This window comes from Ornithodoros turicata, unplaced genomic scaffold, assembly GCF_037126465.1.
Source record: "Ornithodoros turicata isolate Travis unplaced genomic scaffold, ASM3712646v1 ctg00000911.1, whole genome shotgun sequence".
Classification (NCBI taxonomy): Eukaryota; Metazoa; Arthropoda; class Arachnida; order Ixodida; family Argasidae; genus Ornithodoros; species Ornithodoros turicata.
In genome coordinates this window covers 516453-534943 of record NW_026999415.1, presented here as the reverse complement: position 1 = coordinate 534943, position 18491 = coordinate 516453, and the positions used below count along the sequence as shown (strand labels likewise).

General features: G+C 44.9%; 1 protein-coding gene and 1 long non-coding RNA gene across 2 annotated transcripts; both read left to right on the top strand.

Annotated features, from left to right (window-relative positions):
• Positions 1–5618: 5618 nt before the first annotated feature.
• Positions 5619–10485, top strand: LOC135375632 (uncharacterized). Its single transcript, XM_064608305.1, has 5 exons — positions 5619–5672; positions 5732–5818; positions 9166–9279; positions 9349–9438; positions 10327–10485. The coding sequence occupies exons 1-5, from the start codon at positions 5619–5621 to the stop codon at positions 10483–10485; spliced, it is 504 nt and encodes a 167-aa protein (XP_064464375.1).
• A 97-nt stretch (positions 10486–10582) lies between these two features.
• LOC135375654 (uncharacterized) lies at positions 10583–14291 on the top strand. Its single transcript, XR_010417321.1, has 3 exons — positions 10583–10721; positions 13554–13663; positions 14217–14291. It is a non-coding gene; the product is annotated as an uncharacterized LOC135375654 (long non-coding RNA).
• The last annotated feature ends 4200 nt before the right edge of the window (positions 14292–18491 follow it).

Sequence of the window (18491 nt, the reverse complement as noted above, 5' to 3'; positions counted from 1 at the left end):
CGAAAGGAAAAACACACGTCCGTAAGAAGCTGGTGGACATTATAAAGGATCTGGTGCGAATGTCAGACTGCTCACTGACAGCAAAAAGAGAGTTGCTAAATTCACATCATTAACAGGAAAGAATGTCGATTTACTTCTTGAGAATCTACACGCCTTGTGACCCTAGTCCTCGCCTCGAACACCAGAGATGAACGAGCACAGTTATGGGATCTTTCCAGAGGTGTGGTAAAAGAACTTGAGCAAGATACTGCAGGGAAAGATCTGCGTCAGGAGACGTTAAACGTCCTAACTATGTTTCTAGATCTGGGAACCAAATGCATGGGGTACGGACAGGAGAGCGTGACCCCGTATATACATGTTTTTTCACCATCACGCCGCGATGAGCCACATGCAGCACTGCGCTGGACAGGATGGTTTTCTAGCCAAGGACTAGAAAAGAAAAATGGTGTCGTAGAGAACCTACATCATCGGCGAAACAAACAAATGGGACCGCAGGCATGGAATTGCTTATCAACCAGTCGATAACTTTTCTTCACACCTACAGAAAACAAAGATGTACGAATGAAAAAAAGACGCGATAGCGAACTACACAGTCCCAAGCAGTCTGCTGAAAGCGCGAGCATGTACGGCCGGATCAGATTGTAAATCTTCAGAAGAACGCTGATAAGACAGCACACCTGCTAGCACCCTCTCCACAGACGAAAAGAAAAGCCAGGAGTACGGCTGTCGAAAAACACGCGGCATTAGGCTGCAATAGGGATAGAATTTGATCCACTACGGCGGCGTTAGCTGTATTAAGTATGGAAAATAAAAGACAGGAACGCAGAACGATATTTCCCTTTTTTTCGTTGTCTGAAATTGTGCTTATTTTGATGGATTTTGATAGATAGATTTTGAGAGATAACAACAGAAATGCGCCAGAAAATCGCAAATCAAACTCAAACAACAGAAAGTCGTTGATTTCTTAACTTTTTTCTTCTTGTAGATTCGAGGTGAACGACAAATGTACAGTATCTAAAAAACGCAACAAGGCAACGACATTATTGTGAATCAAAAGAGAGCAGAGTAATGTGTTTTAATACAAATGGGTCACGTGACCGCCTTTTACAATTGCGTTTTCCTCGCTAGAGATTCTCCTGCGTTCGCGAGGCAGCATGACATCCTATAGCTGTACCATAAATTGTCTTCAGGTATTAATAGCTCCTCGCCCCCACCCCCCACCCCCACCCCCAAAAAAAAGAGAAAAGGAGAGAGCGAGAAAGAAGAAACGAAAACGAAACCGCAGTCTACACAAACGGTTTGTTGAGCCACTCGGAGTTTCTCAATATATAGATCGGTTTTATAGTTCACACGATTTTCAAAAGCCATGAACTCATAGTAACTCTTGAGTCATAACTAAATGTAACTCTTGATAGGACCACTCTCGGAAGAGTCCAAGAATACAAATACTAGGCGTCATTTTTTGTAGCAACCTCAGGTGGAAGAACCACATTAGATATACGGTTGGGAAAGCAAGTCGCATGTTAAGAGGGCATACCAGCTCTCCGTCCCAATGTATTTCATATGAAACAGTTTTTATGCTTTTTCTCGGTAACCACCGCACAGATTTGACGCGGGTGGTTTCATCATAAAGAGGAATACGAGATGAAGATATTTACGCTACAGGATTTCTCATACATGTCGTATGTATTTTACGGCGACGTCACGAACACGAAAAAAATACAAAATTTTTCTCCTCCCTCTTTGAACAGGTTTTACATATTAAACTTCTATAGACATTTCGAGAAAAAACTTTCCATTTACTTTCTCTTGAATATTTCAGGAATCGATAGACATCAAGCTATTGTCTACCACTTTCCGTTTTTATAAAAAAGCATGAAACGTGAGTACGATAAAATACCTTCTCAAAGCCCCGTAAACAGCGTCATTCTGTGTCGCCCTCTAGCCGTAGCACAGAAGAAGAACCGCGCGGAACATTTGACCGTATCCATGCCGACCATGCGGCGCGCACGCGCACTGGAGTGGTCCCTCTCTCCTCTTTACTTTCATGGACCGCGACTTAGGGCATGGCCTGGAGACCAGAACAAAAGCTTACTTAGCTGCTTGTAAAGGGATTATCGTCAGTCAGCATTGTCGGGGAGAGGGGGGGGGACGTGTTGGTTAGACGAGCCAGCATTGTCACGGCCCGTGTAAGAGCCAGCGAGACCAATAAACCTCTTCTTTTTCGGTGCGCTTATAGAGAAGTGAGATGAGTTCATTTTTATTTGTATCTTTTTTTTTTTCATGAACGCTCCACGTGAACCAATAAGAAAAATCGATCAAGCGGCCACTGCACAATCCGCCACTTGCGTAGAAACTGGCGCCATCTGTTGGACGCAGAATGACTATAGGGCTTCCTTCGTTCGAGGGTGTTCGGTTAGAACGCTCTTGAAATATCGCAGTGGTTTCGCTTGTTTCTTGACGTCCGTCTCATTGTTTCCTTGGGTGTTTGTCGGTCAGATTGAGAATTTCTGTCCATGATCCAAGGGAAACAAAAAAAATTGAAAAGAATATAGCTGTGTTGCCAGAAATGTCTTTGTTCAATTCATGGTAGACTGTAGTATCCCTTTATTGGACTCCAAAACTGAAACAACAAAAATGCTGACACCAGTATAGGAAAATAAGAAAAGGTGAAAGTCAAGGGGCATTGGCTCATTTTGGGTATTTTCGATACAAAGAGTGGACTGAGATTGAGATAATGTTTGCCAGGCTTCTGTCCGACTTAGGCCCGTTTCACCAACGCTGGTTAAGCTATGAACCGAGATCAAGCGTTGCTAAACTTGAAGTTAACGCTCATCTTTTTTACAAACGTTAGTTGGTGACGCGATGAATGTTTCAGTAAAAATAACTCTCTGTACAGAAGCAGAGCTAAGCATTAAATTCAAGTTAGGAACCGTTGATCTCGGTTCAAGTGTTATCGGCATTGGTGAAACCGGGCCTTACTAGGGAAATCCTGTCCTACCTCCAGGATAGGGAGGTGCCCGACATAGAGAATTTCGTCCCCCATGTATTTTCAGTGAGAGCCCGCCAGTGCAATGAAATCTTGTCCGACATGGGGAGCTGTCCGAGCTAGGAGGTTTTAACTGTAACAGCAACAGACTTAAATTTATATTTGAGACTGCCATGATGTGACCTGCATATGTGTCCTTTTATCTGTCAGCGTTACCCTAGAATGTAGCAATGAAACCTCCACCAAGTCTGGATCTTCGAGCAGCGGAAATGCAACTAGTGTCTGGCATCTCACGAGCAGACTGTGCCGCTGAGTGCCGTAGAAGAACAAGTTGAAGAAACCAACCATGTGACCACAGGATGGTAAACATTCAGTGCACAGTAGTGTCTTGGGTCAAATAATAATGTGTGTCCTCCCTCTACAGCAACAGTCGGGGCTGATGAAAGTATCCATCTTTCTTCCGCACCTTTAAACCCGTATGATAAAGATGTACAAAATGCCTTCATGCTCTCTTGAAGTCCCCCCAGAAGACTATCCGGGGTTCAGTTACTTGACCACAAATGTGCACCGTTTGCGTCCTCCTGGCCGCAGCATTACGATTGGTAACGCTATGTCCTTTATATGGATGCTTTCTTTCACTGAGATTTTATCTATTTATTTATATACGTCAAGGCATTACAGTGACGGAGGGGTAAAAGATTAACTTTTCATACTACACAAGATTATATACAACACGTTAAAAACGAATACGCGGCAATAAACCCGAGAAACGTCATCGTCAATAACGTTGGTAGAAAGACTCGGAAGGGGAGAGCTGGTTCCACGAATGGGGCATTTTCTTTCGCTGCTTCATATTGAAAGAAAAGTAGTCCCTTTCATGAGACCATCGTAATTCCCTCATGACCGTGCTTTCGGGCGCGACCTTGTTCGCCACTAGATTTGAACGTAGTTCAACTTTACCAAAATTGTGCCAGTTGTCGAACATTATGACGTCAATTTTGTTTATAAACAGGTAGAGGTCTATACACATTGAACAGTACAATAAATGTTTGTTCAAGACAATAGATGTATGATAGATGCTCTGACGCGTGTGTGCGGATATTTTCAGGAAGTTACCGTATTTACTCGCGTAATTTGCGCACCTTCCACTTTTCACTAAAAAAGTTGCGAAAATAAAAACTCGCGTAATTTGCGCACTCCTACTTTCGTGCGCAACAGAGGTCGTTCCCCCCGTGACGCTGGGGCACATGCTGCTCCTTCATTTCGAAATGGAGGGAGATCCTCACCACGAATTTCCAAATCATGTTGCGTAACAATGATTCTCCCTTGGTGGAGGAGATCAGATCAAAGGGATACACTGTACGGAATCTTATCTCTGTTTTGACCCTTTACCCCCTCACAACAATAAACCGCAAGCTGTGTGACATCGCACTGGCTTAGGAAAGAACGACCAGAACACGTGGAGGAACATATCCGGAAAACTGCTGGCAACAAACGCGTCAGCATTCCGCAAGCCTGGCTTCACCTAACGCACGCGTGCTTTAGGAGAAGCTCGCTTTAGAAAAAGCGTGGAAAGCACGTGCTGGGCCTTTTTGAATCATCTCGCAAATTTCGGCAGCATTGGCCAAAAACGAAGAGAGAAAATCCTTACGACCGACTTCTTTCCAACCAGCTCCCGTGGCTCAGTGGTTAGCGTGCTGGCCATGTCACGTCGAGACTGGGGAGGTACCCGGGTTCGAATCCCGGTGCCGGCTGTGCTGTCTGGGGTTTTTCCTGGGTTTTCCTCAGACGCTTTCAGACATATGTCGGCACAGTTCCCTTAGAAGTCGGCCCAGGACGCACATTCCCCCAGGGCGTGAGTCGTGACGTTGCCCACATACGTGAGGCCGACAACGGCAAGCCACCACACCACCACCACCACCGACTTCTTTCACTGACAGTTATGGAAAATAACAGCCACTGTCTATTTTCTTGCCTAACTTTTTATTTTGGTGGTAATTCTTTTGATACGAATGTTTTCCGCTACTCTGTGAGATTCCTATCACCGAGATTGTATAGTATTATTCACCTAAAGGACCATCTTTAACAGAAACATAACATATTTTAAGATTTTGCACATTGTTCAAGTCTTCTTGTTAATGCCTCGCGTAATTAGCACACCCCCAAACTTGGCGTCATTTTTCGGTAAAAAAAGTGCGCAAATTATGCGAGTAAATACGGTATTCACTCCTGATATTGTACGGGGGAAATTGATCTAGAAGATGATGAGCGGGAATGAGGGCGTTCAATCTTTAGTAGGTGATCTAAGCGAGGAGAGATATGAGATGCAGTAAATGGGGAAGATTTGACAGTTTGTGCAGGAGACAAATTGTGTAGTCCTAGCCGGTTCTTGAGCCCAGATACACTAGTCAGAACAAATGAAACCTGCTTGTACCGTTCTGTAAATGCCTACCAACTTTTTGGTGAGAAAATCTTGAAAAGGGATTTCAAATAGATGAGGCGTATTCTAGTTTTGGACGTACAAGACTGATGTAGGCAAGGTACCTCAAATTGGGGGTGCGAGTTTGAGGTCACGGTGCAACGTACAGGGGGGGGGGGTGCAGATAAAGTAGCCTACATTCACGAACGAATGGCGTTGTGGGGCTACTTTATCTGCAGCCACCCTGTACATCCAAATGGCGGGGTACGACGCAATTGTGTGTACATTAAAATAGTACAATGTATGTTTTGTTACCTCTACAGGCAGTCAAGGTGGACCAGTATTATGTGTCCAAAGCAGGTGGGCCAAGGGGCATACGGCAAAGTGTACCACGCAAAATGCTTCCAGAGGTAGGTTGCACACTAACAAATTGGGCATTGTTGGGAGTTCTCCATAGATCATAAACATAGGAACATGACTGTTCCTGCTTTTGTGTTCCGTGGCACCTTGTGTTGTGTTGGCCTGTTTTGTGTATCTAGCCTCAGCACAGTTACTTCCCATCATGTTCACCAGATGCTGCTGCCTCGTCCTGTGTTGCGTGCGTGTGTGAGTGAGAGAAAAACATGTGGGAGGCAATGTGCCCTGGAGCACAAATGTTTCAGGACTCTACTCACTTAACGCGACGCAAAGCGCCACTCGCGCATCCGGGAATGCGAGACTCGGAGCCACTTCCCTCGCACCCGTTTTGAAATGGCGACTTATAAGCAGACGACAAGCGCCCGGGTGCTTGAGGTTTTTTGTGACGTACTTCATCTTGGGCGCCGGCAAGACGGCCTTCGAAGGGTGGGCTTGGAAGCGACATGCAGACTTACTACAGTTGCCGTCCGATTTCTCGGACTCCAAATAACTCTCCGAATAATCGAGCAGTCCGAAAAAACGAATTTTGCTTCAAAATAAACTTTACTAAGCACTAATAGGCTGGAAAAGTTTGTCGATGCTTTCCTAACGCGCTTCCAGCTCTGCCTGATAACATCAGCTTCTATTTCCCGAAGTGACATTTCGTCACTGTACACTCACTGACAGAGGCACCGCCGTCATCAACTCCGCAAGTCGGCTTCACCTAACGCATGTGTGCTTTAGGTGAAGCCCGCTTTACAGCGCTGTCGCACGACTCGCGGGCCAAAAACGAAGACGCAAAAGCTTTACAACAGACCTATTCTACTCAGAGAACGAAAATGAACAATCGTTGCCTATATTTTTTGTTCAATATTTTAGTTTGTTGATTTTTTTTAATGCGAATTTTAGAACGATACCAATATTTTCTATACTCCTAGAGAAAAATTCGCTGGTTAGGCAAACAGAGTTGGAAATATCGAGCGACGGGGCTGTCCGAAGTTTTGGACGTTCTTATACATCAACTCTATGGGCCGTTCCGCGAACGAGTCCGAATAATGGAGCATGTCCGAAATATCGGTCGGCGACTGTATAGTACTCAGTGCTCTCTTTTGGGGAAAACTGTAGTACAGTCGACCCCCCGTTTATCCGGACTTCATTATCCGGATCCCGCGGTATTCGGACAAAAGGCACGGGAACGGATTTTCCTCCATGTATTTTGTTCTCGTTTATCCGGACTTCAGCTTCCGACTCGGACAAGAATTCCAGGGAACGAAAGTCGAAAATTCTTGTAATCCAGCTTCAGTTATCCGGACAACCGTGAGTAAGAGGAGACGCTGACCCCGCTTCGTCACCCTTTTCTCTGTGTTGGGGTTATTCCCTCACACGTCTGGAACCTACATTCCTCCGTAGGGGAGACAACCGTGCACGATGACCCCCTTTTCTATTTGTGTGCATTGGGTCACGTTGACCAGTCGAGTCATTTTGAAATATCTCGAGCAAATGTCCGGTTCTAGAGGGGAAAACTCCGACCCGAGGGCCTGCTGCGATCCCTGATGCAGAGGCTCATTGTGACTGCTGTAGTTTCTCACTACGTTGACGTTGATAAGGATGATGACGCGTGTGCAGCTATGACTGATGACGGTGTGATTGCTGCTATTGCCTCCGATGATGTGCAGCAAAACGATGCCGATGACGCCAGTGAGAAAAAAACTCCTACATTGACACTTTGCGTCCGCACTGACATTCTTCGAGCAGCGCAACAGCGTGGCTCAACTCTATGCAATTAGCAAAAGTTTGCAGGAATCGAGTGCCTACACTACTATGTAACAGCTGTCATTGACGAGATTTCTGTGTTTTAATTAAACCTTGCTCTGTAGGACGTTTCTATTCGGTCGTTTCATTTATCCGGATGCCCCGGTATCCGGACGATTTCGCCGGGAACGGCACCGTCCGGATAAACGGGGGGTCGACTGTATTTTATAACTGTTATCATGTTTTTCTATTAGCTGACAACTTGCACATGGCTATTGGCGGTTATTTGTGGGAGAATGCAGTGCTTTAATGCAGACATCTTCATGCAATGCCGTCATCTTCACAGTAAACAGCTTACAAATTCCCATCATTTCCATTTCATTACAAGGAAAAGTTTTCACAACCGCCGTCGTCCGCTTCCAGCGTTGCCAGAGGTTCAAACTAAGCGTCCTCTGGCTTTGCACTGCATGAGCAGACAACAGGAAGCAATGTAGCGCTCCAAAGTTGCTTTCGCCTCCTGTTTAGTGGCTGCTCCGGGTGTCCTCATACTCCCGATTTGAGTGCGCCAAAAGAGGGGTGCCTACTTAATACAGCCAATGTGAAGAGAGTGTTTGCAATGTCTCGTTCATTGAAGGGGTCCATAGCAAGTTGTCGGAAAGGGAAATGCCAGCGGTAGCGTGCTCGACCGGCAGTCGAGAGGCATGTGGTTCAAACTGCTTGTTTCGCTGCAAAAGTACTTTATGCCATTTTGGACTCTCTATTTCTGGCATTGTGGTCTTGCATGGATAAATCGCTTAATACAGACCAGAAGTGATGTTAATTTTCTGTTGGGTTTTTTATTAATAACGATAGTACATACATCCCAACAAACTTGTGCAAACCAGCAGCAGAGTGCGATGATAAAGAAAAAAGAAATTGAATTTTAAGTGTCACTTGTTAGAGTCAAGTCAGATCATACTCAGATGAATCTGCTAACTCTCCAAATCTACTAGAGTGATTTGCTGAAAAAATTATAATTTCCCTCTCTACAAAATGTGTGAGGGCTTTTGGTTGCAGCTTCAGTGCTTATGAAGACACATGCCTCGTTACCTTTCAGCGTACACGGATAACTGGATCAGCTAAATTACGTGGCTAAGAGAAGGTTCCTTCAGCTCACTGTTGAGCGTTCAGTAGAGAGAAGAACTGATGGATTCTGAGTAGTGGACTAGAGATTCTGCTGTAGTCATTGGCTAGGAGTCTGAAATCTCCCCCATCTCCAGTGACTGGAATGCAGCTTTGCTACACATGCGAGACGTGTGACGTAGGTGCTCTCCGAGTAGGAAGGAGAGACTCTCGAGGATTATGCTCTTTCAATGGCATTGTTTCGTTGTAAAGACACTCGCAACAAGTAAATTGATTTCATAATTGGATATCGTGAGCCACGTTCTTTCGTACAGCATAATAATTGGAGAATATTCGTGGAGCTGTTTGGTGCCCCTTAAAGTAACTAACACCACAAAGTGCACTTAAATGCAACTTCTGAGCTGGCTTGCACAAATGTTGAAGAAATTCTTCTGTGCCATCCTCGGTGCAGAAAGTGACTGCATGTTTGTTTTGCCTTTCAAATTAGGATGCTGTCACAGACGTAGTTCTGAAGGTGGTCAAGCTATGTGATAATTTGTGGGAGTTCTGCATCATGGCAGAACTAGCGGCGCGACTAACTGCTTCAGAGTTGCCATCTGTGGTGAGTTTAGAGTCGAGTGTCTTCTATGTGGTACGTGTGCCACTAAGTGCAGCTGTGCTGTGCTTCCAGACCAGGTCAGTGGCTTGTGCTTACGTTGGAGCCTTCTACAAGAATGGTAGCGTCCTGGTCATGCCCTACTGCCAATATGGGACACTGCTTGTAAGTACATTGAGTAGGGAAGTAGCTCTTTCGTGCACACCTTCAAGCATGGATAGGAAAGACTGGAATTCCTCTTTTGTGAACATGACTCACAAGCTCTCCTGAATTACTATGACATCAAACGTCGCCTGCCTGCGCACTGCTCACGATGGCCCAATAAAGCCCGAATCCCATAACAAGCGACACGCGGCAGATACACGCGAGGAGCGACAAAATCAACGTCACTGCCGCCACACGAGCGTCAAAAAAGCTTTGTCGCGGCTCAATATTTCTGCATCTACTCCCAGTAGATATTTGTAGCATGTCGCTGAGTTCGTTGCCTGTTGTTTGACAAAACCAGCTAGCTTTGGCGGCGTGAAACAAGAACTGAACGCGTGGGCAAGAGAGAGGGCGGAGAGGGCAACCAACAAAACTAGCAGACGAAGAAGTGGGCGGGGCGTTGGGTACTTGAACCGCAGCGCCACTGCGTTACGGCGAATATTACATAGCAACTTCATTACAATTTCTCCTCGTTTTGACGAATGAAATACTATTTTTGGTATATTTATGGCAATTTACAACTTAGCTCGAATAAAATAAGCATTGCTTCTCCAAAAACATCATTTCTCGGTGACGAAATGTCGCTGCTCAAATGGACCAGGAAGTCGCGCCATGACCAGACGCGACAGCGACAAATTCTGCAGCGCGTCGCGTGTCGCTTGTTATGGGGTCCGCGCTTAAGGCCGAAACATCTGTCCACTGCTGGTATGGCAATGTTGAGCACTTACCCATATGTGTGACAAATATTGATACTGCAAGCAATAGTCTTGGATTAGGCACAGCAAAACCATGCTATATGAAACCACCCTATGTGAAACTCCATATGGAAACGTATTATAAATGATACAGGACCTGGTCAACGTGTTCAAGCATCGTGGAGAGTCAGTCCCAGAGTGCCTCGTGCTGTACTTTACACTCGAGATGCTGATGGTGCTTGCAAAAATACACAGCGTCCAGATCATTCATGGAGACGTGAAACCTGACAACATTCTGATAGTGGACTTGTAAGTACAGTCTCGTAGCATTTTCTGGGATGCTGGTGAATGACGTTATGCCTATTCAGCCCAGATGATTCTGAATCCACCAGCAATCTGGCTAAGGAGACGTCCTGCATCTACTTGACTGACTTCGGGCGAGGCATCGATATGAAACAGTATGAACGTGGAACAACTTTCAATTGTGTTGTAGACACTGATGGCTTCCAGTGTGTCGAAATGAAAGAAGGGCGGCCTTGGACATACCAGGTTTGTTGATAGGGCGTCTAAAAGGACACGGAGCACATAATCTGTTTCTGTCTCTCATGGCACATATCTACGAATGCTGCTCAGTGAGGTTGGCAGCTTTGGGTTTCTCTGTGGTTGCATGATTTTTACAGCTTGGAACTTTGCAGCTGGTAATTAGGTCCGACATAAACAATACCGCATGAATTGATACCATAAGCAATGTCACCTGAATGCCAAACAGCCTTGACTTGCCTGACCACAGGTGCTCATCTGTAGTTGGAGAGTAAATTTTTTGGTTGGGAATGGTTTCATTGTCCCATCCTGCCCTACCACCTCCTCACTCAAAAAACCGTGACAGGGTGATAACGTTACTGGACCAAGTGCACCTTCACTGACTTGATGTCGAATCACAGTATGTCACCGTGTGCATCAGTGGAGCCAGCCATTTATTTTCAAGAAGCACAAAAACAAAGGATATTGTTGGCAATGAAGACGAGCCGGCGTGAACGCCACTCTCTCCTAAAGAGAGGGAAATCCTGTCTGAGGCTTTTGCCTAGGTTTTCTGAAGACTTTCCAGAGTTCCCCCTGAAAGTCAGCCCAGGACGCATACTAACCCCCCACTCCTTCCTGCTGTCCTCTCTCCATCTGTCCACCTCTGTATGCCGCTCATAGCCACAGTTGCTTCACGGTGCTAATGCAGAAATATAAAAATATATATATGTATAAAGAGGGAAGCCACATTGAGGCATTTTACCTGATACAGTGCAATCCCGTTAATTCAAACTCGAAGGTGACCGAATTAAGCTGAGTTACAACTAAAGGCTCTGAATAAGGACGTTGGCAATGCGTACCAGCTGCATCGGAGACACGTCATGGCATTCCCGGTCGCGTGACGGTAGAAATGTGAGAGGCTCCTTCATTACAAAATATTTCTTTACAGGCAAGTACCAATATCTCGGGGGCAATCTTATATGCGCTTGCATTCGTTTTTTCAGCCGCGACTGACTTTTTCGACGTCTTCCATATTTCAGTCTGACAACATCATTTGCGATGTTGAGCCCAATTGTGATCCTGCAATTGTGAATATCATGCACCCAATTCGAGAAAATACCTGCTGTCATCCGCGCCTTTCTGTTGGCTGTCACAAGTAAGCGGAATTGTTCCGCACGTTTGCGCACAATCACGGTGCTTTGTTACTCTTTCCTTTGGTACAAGCACTTTTGTAAGCAATGGCCTTATAAGCAATAAGTACACTTCATAAGGAAACGTGTCCTTGACATGGCATCAGCGCACTGCCTGGCGCATGGCCGGGAGTAGTCTGCACGGCCGGCGATCTTGTTCGAATAAACTGTCGCGCACATTCATATGTTCGAATTACCGGGAGCTTTCCCCCATCGAAATGTATGTGACTTTGACAGGGACCCAAGCATCAGTTCGAATTAAGAGATTTCCAATTAACGCGATTGCCCTGTACATGGAGACATTTTACAAATATTTTTGCTGAAGAAATGGAGTATCAGTAAGATGCGTAGTGACTAAACCGCATCACGTATGCTACTGCTTTCATGGTGGAAAAAATGTGAGGCATTGGAATACTCGCACCTCGTGATTTCTTATTAGTGTTAAATTAGCATAGGTGACAGTGAGTGACGACTAACACTGTTGATGAGATGACTGTTCAATTGTAGTGCCGAAAGAGCCCGTGTCCTGCATACACTACAATGAGTGCAGCATGCATTACATGTATGTCATTGTACCATCTGAGCATCTGAGCAACAGAATGGCAAAACCATTTAACTGCAGTGCAGTTCATGTGCAGCAGTTACAGGGCAGGTAGTTTTCCAATTGAAAACGTTTACTTATTGCTTCCAGCATTCTGCAACTGCGAACATGTCCCTAACCGTCATATTCTCACTCAGGCTGAGGGATCCCTGTGCTTCGAGGGACCCTTCCTGTAGCTTTGGCAATGCATTGGGCTCACGCTCGCTGCGTGTGCAGGATATGCTGCAAGAGCTACAGAAACAGTCCCTGGAAGTGCAGGGATCCCTCAGGGCTGAGTGAGAATACGACGGTTAGTGTCTTCACATTCAGCACAACCTAATCCTCACTATCTTTGTGCTAGTAAATTTCAAATCGATGAGTCTGCTGTCTTCACTGGTCATTCAAACCACAACCTACTAGGTTATAACGACCATGTCATAGGCATCGTTTGCCAGCGCCGCATTTGGAAGCTAGCGCGGAAGTCACGCTAGTCATCGACCCAGTTATTGCTTACTCAACTTCTACAATACTTTGTACTTCTGCTTACCGTAGTATTTTTCTACAAGCAGTGGATATCCCACAGAAGATGTTTAATTCTAAAGTTGATTATCATCATCATTGTACATGTTTTCATAGGGGCTGTTGTCTGCTACGGGAGTCGTACGTCCGCTTCTGCGCATTCAAAATTCAAATTTCCATTGTCCAATCATGATGTAGGTCTCGCGGGCCGATGAGTACCGCCCCGTGCGCATCGTGTGGACGGGCTCCTCATAGTGGTTGCCGATTATGACATGGTAGTTATAATCTAGTAGGTCATGGTTCAAACACACACAAATGTGAATCATGGGGAGGATTTCACACGCTGTTCATTCCTTCAATAACTTGGAATGGCACGACAAAAAATTGCTCTTCTAGGGATGCAAATAGAAGCACATATATTTGCTCATGTGGTTCCATTGGTTACGATTCAAGACACAAAAATCCTGTATGAAATTATTTACTTGCTCAAGGTATTTACTACATTATCATGAGCATGACCAGAGATAAATCTCGTACATCTGTTAACATTTTGTTATTTATTCATTGCTTCAGACTGATTGGTATGGGTTTCTGGGATGTGTCCACACCCTACTATTCGGCAGTTACATGGAGACTCAGAAGAAGGCTGACGGAACTTGGGACATCAAACAGAGGCTGAAAAGGTGAGAATATGTCGAGGGGAACAATTGAGTGGCCAGTAGTGACACCAGCCACTAACATTGCCTCCAAGTGGCATTAGACAATCAACTCTAGCTATTGATAGAAAGAAAAACAAAGTACAGTACTATTGAAAGTCAATTCTTGTAAAACTATCGATAGTTCTATCCATAGCTTTTACACTATTGGTAGTGTTTCGACACCATCACTGACCATCAATTTTGCATCACTGACATACACACAATGATGTTGTGCACACAAATGTAGCATGTTATGTGACTTGTGTTATTGGTTGGTGGTTACTAATGCATTCACGTGTCGTGATGCGTGCATTATCACGTGAAACCTTTATCTATTAGCTATACCATGCATTGTGATTCATTATGATATTGAGCAGTTCTGAGATTGAACAGTTTAAATTCCAGTTTTGTGATGCAGCCTCACCAGTCATGACATTGCAAAGGGAGACTTAGTTCTACGTCAAAAATATTGATAGAAAACATCTGGCTCATACCCCGTGAACTATAGTGCAGGAACTCACAAACTGTAACCTTGCAGGTACTGGAAGCAAGACATATGGGGCAACCTGTTCACTACCCTGCTCAACATCCCAAGCTGTTCTGAAATCCCTGACGTCACACCTTTCATTTCGGCCATTTATGCAGCACTCCAAGAGGGCAAGGCTGTGCAGGAGCTTATAATACATGCGAAGAAGGCCAAGTACTGGATGAACAAAAATCTTTGAATCAGTTCTCATTTACTAGACTGTACATTCTATATTAAAGATCTTTCATGTGCTGTGCACAGCATATTTGCTTGTGCTGCACTTCATCAAAGAAATTTAGTTCATTCAAGTGTTAGTAGCATAAATACAACTCTTATCGACAGAACATTCTTGTGTTGGGAAAAAAAAAAAACGCTGAAGAGACGTTGGAGAGCCTGATCACTGCTGGTAGTTTCCAAAAGTGAATGGGTTTAGTATATTGGTCTGTTGGTAACTCTGCGCCTGTATTTCTGAAAGGAAAATGTGACCAAAGGTGGTGATCAGAGATGGGGTCTACAATGAAATGAACAAAATGTGTACTCACGTCCTTTCTAATATTGCTGAAGAGCATTCTTACGTTCCTCAGCATCAAAGTACCAGACAGTAATGGCAAATCTGCAGAAATAATCATGTGTTGAATGCAGTCCTGGTATTTTTATGTTATCAGACTACGTTTGCAAATCCAAAGAAACAGAAAGCTCTGTTGGAAACAGTAAAAAAAAAAGACAGAAAATCATGCATCGAGGGAAGTGCATCTACATCCGCATGGTTTGCGCGCTTCTAGTACTAATATGCTGTAGGCTTCAAGCTGCACAGTTGCAGATACTAGTAGTGTCTACAACAGTGCAGCTTAAAATAGGTGCATCGACATCTTGATAGAGTACATCCTCAGTCACACCAGATGAGCAGAAAGAAATCTACATGTTATGTGATGAACACTTTTACTTCAAGGCCAGGGGTGTGACCGGAGAAGGTTAACCACTCGCCCCCACCAAAAAAAGAAAATTTGGGAAAGGGAAGCAAGGGGGAAATCCTCTTCTCCCATGTAAAATTTGCATAGATGTGGTGTTAATATGAAACGCGAGGCTTTTGCACCAGACTTTCAAAAGACAAAGCCCAAAAACATAACTGTCTAACTATGTACCAGGAATAAAGTGGCTCAGATTTCAGGCAATAATAGGTACACAACTGTCCTTGACCTTGAAATGGAATCATCACGAGGAGCAAATTGAAAGCGGGGATAAACAAGGTCCGTTGTGGGTGGCGAGACAAGACAATTGACAAACACAAGCAAGGACAGCTGCCAACGTTAATAGTCTTGCCGCCCACAACACATGCATGTATCAACCTGCCCAGATTTTGTTAAGGATGAACAATGTACAGTCAACCCTCGTTTTACGAATTCCCTCGGTTTATGAACGGCGTCACAAATTTCTCCTTCGGTTTATGAACCCTTGATATCTGAACTGTGAATGGACTTTCAAGGGATGAAACGCAAAAACACATGTGTTCTAACCTCGATTTATGAACGGGGACAGCCGAGCCGTCCAGAAGTTGGGGAAGTACTGGGATCGCGTCAATGAAGAGGAACAACGAATGAAAGTCAAGCACCTGAGCAGTGTCCCCAGAGAATTCTCCAAGGGTACAGCCTTGACGAAATCCATAACTTGGACGAAACTGCATTATTTTACAAGCTAGGTCATAGCAGGACAAACCCCGTTTCTAGTACTAAGCGCGGCTCACTGTCGGCCTTTTATGCAATGCTTCTGGGACTAAGTGAAAACCAGTGATCATAGGCAAATTAAAACGGCCAAGAGAAATTTTCGTCAGAGATGTACCGTGCGAATCGAAAGGCATGGATGACGTCTGATATTTTTGTGGACAGTTTGTGACGGAGGATGACTTGCCCCTAACCGAATTGCAAAGGTAGTTTCGAACACACTTCGCTTCCGGACTCCGCCGCAGAGGAGTGGATTTCCTGTGCTGATGGCGAACACAACCATTTGATGATGGTGCTTTAATGCAGTTGTCAAATGATGCTGACAAGAATGGCCATATTGATAGTGATGATAACCAGCAGGACTGTTCGGAAGCTGTAACAGCTCGCACAGCGTTGAATCACATCCACATTGCGATGTGGTGTACTTCGATGACCAGGCGGACGAGTCAAGTGTGCCAGACTTCTATATAGTCTCTTCTGAACAGGATAAATTTACAGCGAATGTATGGTGCAGAGCATAATTTTGGAGTGTTTTAAAAAATAAGCACAATCTAGTGCATATCCTCTTGTGTTTCAGTCCATTTCTCTTCGGCGCTCCTTGTACCTCGATTTATGAACCATTTTTTGAGACACGAAGGGTGTTCATAAATCGAGGGTTGACTTGACTGTATCTGCTTTTGGTAGTCAGAGTCCATCTTCTACCGAAATGATAACAACAGTAATAGATGTGCTGAAAATGTCACAGATTGATCCACCTACAACCACATCCAAGCTATAGTGATCATTAAAATGATTACACAAGATTAAGCTTGACAGGAGGAAGAAATATGGAATGCATGTCAAACGTTAATGTATTAACATAATGTATCCTGAGCAAGATGGGTCAACGTAATTTGGAAGGTAAATGACGACAAAGCTTGCCTTTCATTGCAATGCGCTCCATCCCATCCATTCATGAACTACTATTTGAAACTGTGGCTACTCTTATACTGAGGGTTGCCTGACTGCATTACCTGACTGCAAAGGATGGTAGAACCTCGTGTGGGTTGCACCTGTCTGACCAGAAGAACAGCATGCGGTCAAACAGGCTCGATGTTGGCAACTTGGTTTTCTTGGCCGAGTGGGAACATCCTGAGTAATCCTCCATGGACCTTTGAAGACAGTTCATTTCACTACATTGCACTACATTTACACACATACACTACATTTCACTACATTACTTTAAATCAAAGTTCACATCTCTCGTTTCGGTATGGGACCCCAGAAACTTGTTTAAATGAAGTGTTGGCGTTTAAGTATTTGGGGGTAACAATTACAAGTAGAATGGACCGGGGAAGTCGCATTGACGCTATTTGTTCATCTGCAATGCGCAAGTTATTTGTTAAGGCGAAAGCTCTCTAACTCGATCGTCTTCTAATGTTAAATTATTGGCGTACAAGTCAATACTTAGACCGTCGTTAGAATATGCCAGCAACGTGTGGGACCCACACACAAAAAAAGCACATTGATAAATTAGAAAGCGTACAAAATAAGGCGTTAAGATTTATATTTTCTGCTTACAGTAGGCTTACATCCGTAACTCAATTGAGAAATCGTGCAAACCTTGATACCCTCGAGAAACGTAGGAAACTAAATCGACTTAAAATGTTTTATGTGATTTATACTGGTCAGCTGGGTGTTGATGCTCGCTATATGTCTCCAAAGCTACAAGAAAGACTGACGGTCAGTTCATCAGTATACATTAAAGCCATATCAGAGTAGAGTAGACGTATTCAAGTTCTCTTTCTTTGTGAGAACGCTGGAGGAGTGTGTAGCGCCACCGCCATCTAACGATGGTCACGGTCCTCGAGGACTGCTTCTTTCTCTCTCGAGCTGTCTGTTCCTTTCGGGCAGTGCTGAAGTGGCACCGCGCAGTAAACACTGTTTTTCCCCTTCTGTCGGAGTCTAGTGTGGACTAGTTTACTCAGGCTTCCACATCTCTGGTGACCCGGACGGCGAATGCCCTGCTTTTTCTCGCCGCTTCGAATGCCAACGCTTCGCTCCGGCCTGACTACTACTGCTATTGAACTTGGTATGAACACTCCGATTCAGCAGCAAACTGACCTGACCCCGCCCACGTCAGGCCCCTTGCCCACCACTCCCCTACCTTCCGTAGAAGGATCTCTGTCCCTGCGTCTACCACCTTATTGGGCTCACGACCCGCAGCTATGGTTCGCCCAGGCCGATGCTCAATTTTCCGCCCTATCCGCGATATTATTCTCCAACCACCCCTCGACAAGCCCTACGACACCCTCATGACAGAATTAATCGCCCGAACGACAATGTCTTCCCAACGTCGCCTGCAGCAGCTTCTCGGCGACCAGAAGCCAACCCAGCTTGTCAGAGGCTGAGATAGACCGGACAAGGAGGACGACAACGAAGTGTTTGCGCTCGCGCACTGTTCTGTTCGAAGCGAAGCTTGGCCAAAGCATGTGACGGGCTTTCGCTAAGATGTACTGTCTTTAACTGAATAAATGGGAAGTTATATTACTGGCGACGAGGGAAGTACGAACTCCACGGACACTACAAG

What these genes read in the sequence shown, in the direction of transcription:
- LOC135375632 (XM_064608305.1), top strand. Translation starts at nt 5,619, where the DNA reads ATGGCGTTGTGGGGCTACTTTATCTGCAGCCACCCTGTACATCCAAAT. An exon ending in CTTCAGAGTTGCCATCTGTG is followed by an intron (nt 9,280 to 9,348) that starts GTGAGTTTAGAG and finishes CTGTGCTTCCAG; the next exon opens with ACCAGGTCAGTGGCTTGTGC. An exon ending in GCCAATATGGGACACTGCTT is followed by an intron (nt 9,439 to 10,326) that starts GTAAGTACATTG and finishes TAAATGATACAG; the next exon opens with GACCTGGTCAACGTGTTCAA.